General features: G+C 32.4%; 1 protein-coding gene across 1 annotated transcript; it reads right to left on the bottom strand.

Moving 5' to 3' along the window:
* Positions 1 to 7,215: 7,215 nt before the first annotated feature.
* On the bottom strand, positions 7,216 to 10,112 carry LOC106466354 (WD repeat-containing protein 36-like). Its single transcript, XM_013926634.2, has one exon. The coding sequence runs from the start codon at positions 10,044 to 10,046 to the stop codon at positions 7,362 to 7,364; it is 2,685 nt and encodes an 894-aa protein (XP_013782088.1). The 5' UTR covers positions 10,047 to 10,112; the 3' UTR covers positions 7,216 to 7,361.
* Positions 10,113 to 11,979: the final 1,867 nt, after the last annotated feature.

Here is an 11,979-nt window from a genome sequence, read left to right as displayed (position 1 = left end):
ACTTTTAAACTGACATACTACTCACAAATTTAAATAAAACAATTCGTATTTAGTGGAAAGCTCCCCAGAACACTATTTTGTAGCTTTGTCCTTAAAACAAACAACAAAAATTTATTAATTGTAACAACTTGTTAAAGGTCATGCAATTCAACAAATGATTTTACTTAAATTTTAGTTTTCCAATATTAAAAGTGTAAGTTAAGTAAAAGGTAATCACATTATTTCCAACTATATGCCTCAACACACTTGCTTATTTTTAATTAGTTAAATAACTTAAAGTGTACTAAAGGGATAAACTTATCACAGCTGTAATTAATTAATTGATAAATTTAAACTGTAATTAAGCAAAGCTATTCATTATCTCAAAAGAAAAATAATTTTAGATGCCCTGGATTGCTAATGTTCTTTTATCCTTTATGACATATATATACAGCTTAATGGACATTTATTATAAGTTCAGATGATGAGCATCACAAAAAAAGGATAGATGTAAAAATGTTAATTAAACAGGTGTATATATATCACTTTTTTCTTGCACCAAAAAAAAGAAAAAGTTAACTGTTTTTCAAAGACAGAAAAGTGAGTTATTGAAGTGAAGGTATCTTGTACATTAGGTAGCATATGCTTCAATAACATTCCTGAACCTATGAAGTTATTAAAACCATTGCACTCAGAGGATGGTAATGCCATAAAAATTTATATTCTTGCAAAGTGTAATTCACATCCACCTTAGGGGACCCAACAACATGTTTGTAAAATCAAGCCGAAGATGACAAATGAGCCAACGTGTAGGTGAGGAGGGAGAGGATGTCCCCAGAAAATCCCTTAGGATTTCTGTAAAGGGTCTCAGACAGGAGATGGATTGTGGGAAAGTACCGCAGAAAAGTCCCGAGGGTAAGACAGAGGCGGGAAAATTGGGCATGGGTGAGACTAATGTTGATTATCTGTCTCAACTCTGGTAAGTCTCAGGTACAATATGTAATACTCACAGTGGAAGTGTGTGTACAGTAGGTGTAAACATTTTTGTATACTCTGAAACTTCTGAAGGATACTTAAAAGTATTTACTGAAATGAGACTTGACTATCGCTCAACCTTCACTGAGGCACTCATGTCTTCAAAACTGTCATTAGTTAGACTGGTTGCATTACTGGAAGGCTATGTTCTTCTAGCATGTCAGGTAAAGAAAACTGTCTAGCCATTGTTGATACTTGAAGCTTCAAAATTAATAGGATGTCAGAAGAGGATGGGAGCTGGATAGTCCCTGGAGACCTTACAATTAACCCATTCATGACTTCTGCAAGAGCCTGCTTGTTGGTTGGGTTAGCTTGCAACTTTTCTTTGCCCATAAGTAGTGTATCAACTGAAACAAATGTTAAGATTCATTGTGAACCTTGGCCACGGCAAACTAGTTCTACAAGTCACTAAAGATGAAGTTCTCAAGATAGAAGTGCAGGTGGTGAAGTAAACAGAAATGCAACCAGATAGTTGAGTATACAAGATAGCCAGAAATGTTAAGTGTTTTATACAGGAAAAATATGATGAATTCTTACTGGTCAGAAGTTCAACTAGAAGTATAGGTTTCCAAGTTGTAATGGCCCACAAACAATTGTAGTAGTTCTAAGTGCAAACTGTTGCTCTGGTCAAGTGCCATTTCTAAATGCATTCATGTACTCATGTATATTATGTCTCTATAATAAATGTATCCCTTAATTGTTCCGAGGAACATCCTGGTCTGCCAGGCTCCATTAGGATCTCACAGTTGACCAGCATACAGCTGTACCATTTGCTGTTATCATCATCACGACAACAGGTAGCTTCCACTATGGTCTCATTATTAATGAACAGTGCTTGATCCCAGTGAGGAAGAAAAGGAGTAAAATTGTAAAGACTTGTCTCTACACAAGCAACTGGAACAAATTATCCATTATACAAAGGCCAAACTCTAGCTTCTAATCGTAGGAATTATTAACACATATCTCACTCCAAATGCACTTCTTTCAGTTTAGTAGAAGTTTGGGCAATTTCAAAGTAATTCTGCAAAGGTTTTATGTTCTGTTTCAGGCTGTAAAAACTACATTGTGGTGTATTTTAATTAGAACTTAGTATAAAACAAATGTTAAGAATATATTTAGTAAAACTGCATGCTCAGAAAATAAACAAATCTGTACAACTAAAAATATTAAATCATAAAAAAATTAGACACTAGGTGCATAAAGTTCACATTAAGTATGACATATAAGCTCCTGTCTGTGTATTTCACTTTACACAAAATTTCACCACTCATGAATATTTTAATTTTATCTGTTTAGTTTTATTCTTTGTGAAGCATTATCAACTACTTTTGTGGTAGGAGGTTTACTGTCTGGGTGGACCATGCTTTCTTGTAAATGATTAAAGAACATGAAAAATCTGGAAGGGATTATAGCACATTGGATAACTGTTACAAGAACATGGCTTCATCGAATTGACTTACCACATGGTGAGACCCTTCCATTCATTAATTGTTCAGATTCTAAACACTGTGTAGGAGTTCAAACAATTACCACAATAGCACCATCAAGCCATGCAGTAGGAGATTCCAGCCCTGATGAATTAAAATAATTTTCTTCATAAAATCAACCCAAATATTAGTGAATTTTGAAATATTACTAGAGTACAATCTGAAGTTGTATGGTCAACTTGCTATATTTTACATAGTTTGGGAGACGGATGATGTTTTTGTCACACATATCTCTTCATTAGATCAATAATAACATGATGATGGTTGGAGTTATATGGCTATGGCTTGATATGTGGCCATGAAGAAGGGCTCTCATACTTAACTTGCTTCCATTGGTTAAGAAATTCTGGCATCATCTTGGTGTGTTTTGGTTTGCTTCTGGATCAGTACAATCCATAAACTGTGTAATCAGTTCCTTAGTCTTGGTTGAGAGCTATTTTCTTTTGTTTCTTGAGTATAGTTTTTTTTTTTTTGCCTTCTCCAGTTTTGTTTTTAAATCAATAATTCTGTAGTTTTTCTTATTTATGGTATTTCAAAGTTAGTTGCATGTGTTGCAATGGTAGAAGTATTTATCTGAATTAGTAGGACAACATATTGTATAAATTAAAGTAGTTTTAATAGAAAGGATTTCCATGGATTATTCAAATCAGAAACGTCTCTCATGATTACAGTACTTTTTTAATGAGAAATTCAACTACCTCTCATTTGTCCAAGCCTCATTTCATGCATTTTGCTTAAGTTTTTAAGCCATGTCAATATCCTTCTTACAACAAGGGAACATAAATAAAACAACAACAAAAAAAGAATGTTCTACACAAGGAGACAATAATCTTCTTCCTCTTAACTTATAAGGTAACCCAGATAACTCTGCTAATTTCAAAGCATTCACTCTACTATTTCAACATTTTAACTGTAGCTTATTAATGCCTAAATCCTTTTCCTTGTAAAAAGTATCTCCATTGCTTACTCCTCTCTGAAGTGAATCCCTTCCATGTAACTGTACTCTGTTTGTAATTTTACACTATTGACACAATTTTTAAAGATTTTTCTCGATTAGAGTGAGAAAAAATATATATATATATATTAAATCTATCAGCTATAACCAGCATCTTGGTTTATGTAATATCAGGTTGGTATTTAAGTCATTGACATAAAGAATAATTAGCATCTTAAAGAGACCTTTGGAGGAGTCTACTTCCCATCATGATTATATTCACTAATCATCACTCCCAACATTCTATCCACAATCTAAGTTTCAAGGTTTCTTATGTCCTTAAGGTTATTTTTTCAAGTTTTGTACTTGGGTGTTTCAAACTGGCCATGTGTAACTTTTCATAATGATAAATTTCAAAAAGTTTCTAAATATTGACTGATTACTAATTTTAATTGAAAAATAAACTGTTTTTCTAAAAGTAAAATGTAAAAGGTTAATTAGATGTAACTTACTGGTTTTATTTCAAAGTAGTTGACAGTTTCCATACTGCAACACAAGTTTTACTCCCTGTAGCTAATCAGCATACATTATTTAGACAAAATACAAAAAAAATGATGATGAGCACCAGGCATAATCAATAAACATTAATTTTTCATTCATATCAGAAAATATATGCTACATTCATGTGATTTCTAGTCCCACTCTGGATTTGTAGTATAAAGCACTATTTTTTTACAATGGCTGCTGAGCCAAAAATGTTTAGGTTTGCATATACGTATTGGTCTGATGAAGCAAGCAAATTGAGTGGTCTCAATCTAAATCTTCATAAGCTCCAGCATTGGCTCCAATACTATTTTTAACCAACTAAAATAACAGAAAAATTTCTAATTATTTTTCTATTAATATTATCAAGGGCTTTCTGATAGTCAAAATAAACATAACTCTGGTGCCCTAATCCCAAGAACTGTGCATCTTATGAAAAAAAATTAGCAAATCATCTAAACCTGTGTTGAAATTTATCAAATACTAGATTATATCTTTATTAAACAGAATTCAGAGTAACAGGCCTAAAAATTTCCAAATCATCCCTTAACACTTATTTGTTTTCAAGAAATAATTGCCACATTATCAGTCTTCCAATAATGAGGAATGTCTTCAGTACCCAGTTGTAACTAGTAAAGCTACAATAGAGTTATCACTATATCTTTCATCAATTTCTCTCTTGAAAATGACCAAATCATTTTTCAACAAAATATCATATAAAGAATTACCTTTGTCTCTTTAAAACAAATGGGACATATTATGAATTATCCATCAATGATAACAAATACTTGTGTTCAGTAATTCTGTTTTCACTAATGTACATAGTAAACCAAAGGTTATTGTTCACACTTTTTTTTAACAGTTCACATTTATATTAAAACACTTTAAGTCATATTAATAACCGGTAAGGACTGAAAACCTTTCAATAGAATAGTTAAAAAAAAAAACAGAACATAAAAGTTTATCCTGTAGTGAAATTAAAAAGTATTTAAATTCTGCACTTGTGCCAAAAGTATTTTATCCTTTAATGTAGATAAAACAAAACAAACATTTCATTTAACTCTAATAAATGCAAGTAGATTAGAGAATGTAAAATGTTCAAAAATTGTCCAACCTTGTCCTTGTCTTGAGAGTTAAGTTTTATATCCTTAATGATTAAATTGTAAGATATTAAATTTTACTGTAAAAATATTGCCAATTTGAAATCATATAAGTAGTGTGATTTAAAAATGGAAATATTTTTACAATACTGATAAGGCTTTTACTATTTTCATTGTGGAAAAGTTAGGTTGAATGTATTGTTTCTACATGCATTATATGAGAAAACTGTACTATTATAATAACTGTGTAAGACACTTTGTTTTTGCTAGAATGTTTCTCTTATAACACCATAGCTTCTTGAATAATTTAACTTGTAGTGAAGTTTTTCAATATAAGAACGTAAGAAAACAGTTGATATAGTCATTCACTTCATTCTGTACTCACCTAACAAAGCAAACAAAATGCCTATGCCAAATTAAATATATGTTTAATTCTTCAAATTTATGCATCCACCAAAAAAAAAAAGCTTAAAAAATTTAACAAAGAACACATCATACAGAAAACCATTTGAAAAGTTTTAAAAAGTACCTTGTTTTAAAACAAGTCTGCATCAAGATTTCAGTGCTTAAGATTATTACATAAGAACAAGCAAGATAAAAGGCCATTCTTTCCATTGAGAAAACTCTTTGTTTAACATGATCTACCAGTGAAAACAAAATTATATGTAGGCCTTCATAAGAAATATCCACATACTTAACAAATAAAGTTTAGTACTATCCAAACTAACAGCCATTTTTCAAGTTTATAACTTCAAACAAATTTTCATAGAAGAAATAGGCATCTTCACTTTCAAATCCCAACTCTATTTCATTCAGTATTTAAGTTTATATTTTAAACCTATTTATTCCACCACTTAAGCAGATCACATAGAAAAAAAATGTAATGTCCTATCCCATTTTAAATTGTTCTGCAGCGAGTTAAATATTGTAATTTGATAAATATTTGAAATATGTGAAACATGACTATTTTTAGTTTACTTCCTTAGAATATATTGAGTTTCTCTTAGAACAGAAATCATTTAAATTGTCTTACAAATAAATTAATTGATTGTAATAATATTCTTCAAGTTACAACCAAAATCCATCTTTTAATTTACAGTTAGTAGAAAAAGTTGCAACCACATAATATATCTTGATAACAAGAGTTGGGAAATTATCTATGAGCATAATTACATTGATTAATTTCATGTAACATAATCAATTAATTTAAGATTAAATCCAATAATGTTAATAAAAATAATAAACTAACAAATATTAGCATTTCCAATTATTCCAGCTATCCAAGTAATTAAAATATTTCTATTATGATTTCTCATTATTTTCAATAATTCAAGCCTGCTCACCTTAATTTGTATCATGACTCCTGAAAATAATAAACTAATCAATAAACTAAATGTTTCAGATTATTCCAACTGTCCAAGTTTCATGTGACAACAATTGATGACATGAATGTAAATTTTAGCTTTTTCATTGCAATTGGCCGCATTATATAACCTTTCTTTTAACATTGAAAAGTGTGTTATTAATTAATTGTTGTGAGAAACAGGTATGTAATAAGTCTCAAAACTGCATAATAAAAGAAATCATAAAATGTTGTATATTAAATTGCAAGTGTTGGCAATAAATGCATAAAAAATTTAATACTTACAATCAGAGAACAAACATCTGTGAAATATCTTGGGCAATTACATGTAGAAAAATTCATGTCAATGTGACAGTTATTAAGCCAAATATAAGTAATTATACTACCAAATGTGTTTCTGTGTATAGCTAAAAATAAGAGATGTTTATTTAAAAGTATGACAAAGAAAAGGATAAACACATGAATCAAATCTCTTTTTAATTCTTCTACAAATAATAGGAGAGAGAGAAAATGGTGTCAGTAATAATTCAAAGTGAGAAAAACTTCATTACCTAAAATTCATAAACATACAATTTTGACTCATTTTTTTAAAAAGAAAATTATACCATTTTAAGTATACTGCTTCTCCTGTTTTGTATTAATACTGGTGCAATTTTATCATAACATATTTGGTGACATATTTACTGTTACTTCTTGTGTGTGAATTGCATTACTTATTTGAAAAAGTGAAAAAATAAACTTTTTCTCATAACAGTCATCCATTAATTCAGTAAAGAACATTCCAAAAATTTATTTCTACATGTAAAGACTGATTTAACACTCACTTTTCATGTAAATGTAATTTGCATAGTATCTGACAAAAAACAAACAAGACCACAATAACATTATATATGTATCAAGACCACAAAAAGTTTCAGAACTTAAAGAACTGCATTTTTTATGTATGTAGCTAAACAGAGAGTTTGGTTTAATTTCAACTGCAGTCTTTGCCAAGCTTTTTCTTGTTCACAAGATAATTCACATAATATTTTACACATGTCACTGTTAGATGATACAATACTTCCATGAAGTTTCAGAAACAAGCCAAAATATGACTGGATCAGTTCAAAATCTTTATTTGACTTCATTTCCTCTTCCAGTGCTCTAAGAAAGCCTATCATTAATTCTACTGAGCCTCCATTTTCAGGTGACAAAGATCTCATCTCAATATCAATGGCCGATGGGCTCATTCTCTTTAACTCCAAAAAAACTGATACATAATTGCCATTTTTCATACATTCCTGAATAATCAAACCAAATGGAGAAAGAGGCCGTGCCTTCCATGAAAACGTCTTAGACTTAATTGTTTCATCTTTAGATAAATTGGTTAACTTTGGCTCCAAGCCTTGAATAACTGGAAGAAAAAATGGTGCTGCTTTAGGTGCTTTTGGTGGATCTTTTGGTTTATTTCTTTCCTTAATGATATCCAAATTCAATAAATTCTGCCATCTAGACTGTGGCAAAAGAGAGAGCGTTACAAGATCCTTCGAAATTTGTTCAGGTGACTTGAATTCTACAAATTCATCTTCTTCTAACCCTTCATGCAGATCATCAGATGTTGATGATTGTTGAGTTCTGTTATGTTCAATTAATACAGAAGGAAGATCTAGTAACTGTGGCTCATAATCTACAGGTAATGGCCACAAAGAGATGTGACTGTACAGAGTTACATTTGACCACAGGTATATTCCCAGGTTATCTGCAAGAGTTGTAGCTAGATATTCCCCTGTTTGTGACAGGGTCAAACTTGTACACACTGTTGGAGTAAGAAAACAGTCAATTAGCGTACCTGAGGGCAAATCCCATGTCTTTATAGATGAATCCATGGAAGCAACAATCAACCAACGAGCATCAGAACTGAAAGCTAAACTTGTTATGCGACTAAAATGTTCATGGAATGTTCTGACAATGCGCCGAGTTTCTATATCTACAACTAATACTGTAAAATCATCACATGCAACAGCTAACATCGCACTTTCTCGATGGAGTTTCAACTCACACACTCCAAACTCCAATGACACCTCTTCAAGTAGATCTCCACCTTTAAATTTCCAAAACTTTAGAAATCTGTCACCTCCCCCAGTGATGACAATCTGATTTAACCCATCTGTTGAAATCCCTCTTACTGATGCATCATGAGCTTTAACTTTCCCATAAGATTCTCGATGAATTCCAGACTGAACATTGAATTTGTCTACATGACCTGTGTTATAACCTATAAAGACAAAGTTTCCACAAGAACTCATATTTACACACAGAGCTACAACACCTTTTTGCCCTTTAAATCGTTTGTGTAAAAGTTTATGCTGACCCATTGTGCATCGACCATAAGACCAAGTTGTCACCATGGCAAGATTTCTGTGACAAGCAACTATATTATCCCAATCTTTCTCACGAAATGTTTCAGCACTGAAATCAAGAATGGGAGGCATTTTTCTCTGGTCATGCAGAACACCTTTCTTCTTTGCAAGTTTTCTGTCAAAAGATGCTTGACCAAGACTTTTGTTCAAATTGTCACCAATGGTGGAAAATGATCTAAGAGTGCTGTCATGTGAAGCACTTAATATATTCTCAGCTAATAAGCCATAAAACTGAATTTTAGTAGGAGGTGCCCTATGACCCTCTCTGTGTCTAAGTACCCTACCACTTCCATCTGGTAAATCAAATATCCATACCTTTAGGCTGTTATCCGAAGATGATGTAATCAGGAGTGGTTCATCTGGGAAATATTTCATGCCAGTCACTGCTTCTTGGTGAGCTCCACGAAGCTGACTTTGCAATTGCTGTTGTTCCAAGTCCCACAGTGCAATATGACCTAATGAACTAGCAGATGCCATAATTGGCTGACCATCAGTACGAAATGATAATGCTGTCACTGGACCCCATTCCTGATTAAACTTCATGACTACTTCATCATACTTAAGATTATGAATGATTATATCCCCACTTCCAAGTCCCACTCCTACCACATCAATAGCTGGAGCCTGTTCAAGTGCAGTAATAGGAGTGTTCCATCCAGTAAATGTATAAATCAATTTGCAGGTTCGTATGTTCCACAACTGCATACTTCCCTGTTCACTTCCAAGAAGAATTTTGTTTAAGTAGGTATTTGGATGCAAAATTGTAGTGATTTGGAATGTGTTGTTATTAAAATACAATTCTAAAAACAAAGTCTCAGACTTAATTTCCCAGACCTTCAGCACGCTATCTTCATCCACAGACAGTAAATGTGGTCCAAAAGGCATCAATAAATGTACATCCTTTTCATGTCCATGATACACATGCTTCAACTCAGTACCTCTCTGCCATGAGTAAATTATGTTTTTGCAGCCAGTGAACACAAGATAAGCGTCTGCTGTTATACATTTTATTTCTTCGGGATGTGGACTGCTGGTACTGAGAAGGGCTAATTTTCCACATGAATACGTATTGAAGCTTTTCCCGATCACAGTTATTGCCAAATTCTCTTTCCTTCTATTAATATATCTCAAAACAAGAGGGACATGATTACTCACAAACCCTAGAGCTTTGTAACCTGAAAAAATTTTGCTAGAATCTTTCATCATAATTATTTAAATAAAATATTAACGAGCACGTGCGTGACACTACAATTTACTTAAGCCTAATCATAATACTCGCATTCCAACTAACAACACCTGCTCGTCATATCTACGAAGCAGGATCTTTATGTAAAGTTACGTTTTATTATTAGTATATCATCAGTATGGTAACCAGAGTAATAAGTGAACAATCGAACTCTCAGAATACTGACCCCTTCTGATTAAATTGCGCATTATAAAGACTCAAAATAAAGAAAAAGTGTAAAATGAAATAGTACATGGGTGAAATGTTTTGTTTTGAGCAAAATTAAAAAAAAAGTCTTAATTTTTTTTATCTGAGAGTAAGAATAAATAAGGCGTTATTTGTTAATATATACAAATGTTAAAATCAACTTTAAAATATAATCCTAAACCTAGTAATCATAATATTTCGAATTTCACAACTAAAGTTGTAACTCTATGTATTTGTTTCTAATAACGTTAGATCATAATCTAAGGAAATGAATTCAATTCTTTTATAATACTGACAGTAAAAATGATGTATGCTTTTGTATATAAATTATTTAAAATAGAAAAGGGTCATTTATATAACAGAAACGACAGTTTTGGAAATCAGTTAGAGGGTATGTCCTAAACACATCAAACAAGCAACTGAAGAGAGACCAGAGTTCAGTTGATAACACTAACATGACGGAACTCATAAATTAAGATGAGTAAGATTTTATTGAAGATTCTCCAGGAGAAGTTGGATAATCTAGATACTGGTACATCGAAACTTACTTTTCATTATCGAACTGTGCTTGCACATTTGATGAAAATACTGACATCTTTTGAAGAGCAACATATTTCACACAAGGTCAGAACATTGTTACCTTCAGTTAGGTAGTGCCATATGTCTATAGACCGATAACTCAGATTGACAGGATGCAGTCAAGATATAATTTCAATCTTGTCTCTGTATTGAAGAAACATGTTCATGCACAGCTGCCTCAGCATGAGCAACATATTGTTGCGTCAGCGAGATCACGTGACTAGTATCACGCAACGTCCTTCTCGAACCTTCGTGAATTGTTGGGAGACTACTAGATTGGGGGTAGTCTTGTATATATAAGACGTTCACAACGTGACGGAACAACAGTGTAATGAGTAATTGAACTGCAGTCAGAGAACGTGTAATTGAACTGAGTATTGTAGAGCACGAGCACGTGAGACGTTCTTTGAGAATTATAGCGTTTGTTATAGAGCGACTGTTGAAATTAAGTGTATCGGTAAAGTTGTATTCGGAAAGATTAAACCAGTTTTATATAAGAAAAGACTTGTGTCGCTAAAGTTTCGTTGGAACGAATTTACGGAAAATTAATTAACGAACAAACGGAGACGTAACAATATTGTCTTCTGCTTGCCTGTGGCATTATATCCCAGATTTAAAATTGACTGGTGTTTCACTGACCTGTGGCCTATGAATAGAATAGAATGCTCCTGTACCAAGAAATCAAGAAAGTTTACTCAACAAATAATTCACCAACCATAAAACCAAAAGGAACTATAAACCCCCATTGTAAAAGAAGTAAATTATTTAGTTTCTTTGCTGCCTCCATGAAACCAGCCACCTCATCTTCAAAAAGAACAGAGATCAACACCTAACTCGATGGTCCTTGCATTCCTAGCAATCTTCTAGATTATTGGAAGATCCTTGAAAACAATTTCCTACTCTATCTGTACTAGCTTTACTGACAAGGTATTTGAGAGACTGATATTCATAAAGAACAATGGACAGTTATAATATTGTTACCTCTCCGTTCTTTAATTGATTTTCCGTAAATTCGTTCCGACGAAACTTTAGCGACACAAGTCCTTTCTTAATAAAACTGGTTTATTCTTTCCGAATACAACATTACGATACACTCAACTTCAACAGTCGCGCTATAACAACGAACGT

This window comes from Limulus polyphemus, unplaced genomic scaffold (genome assembly GCF_000517525.1).
Source record: "Limulus polyphemus unplaced genomic scaffold, Limulus_polyphemus-2.1.2 Scaffold2233, whole genome shotgun sequence".
NCBI lineage: Eukaryota > Metazoa > Arthropoda > Merostomata > Xiphosura > Limulidae > Limulus > Limulus polyphemus.
Note: the sequence above shows the minus strand (reverse complement) of the source record. Positions and strands in the feature narration are given on the sequence as shown.

What these genes read in the sequence shown, in the direction of transcription:
- LOC106466354 (XM_013926634.2), bottom strand. Translation starts at nt 10,046, where the DNA reads ATGATGAAAGATTCTAGCAAAATTTTTTCAGGTTACAAAGCTCTAGGG.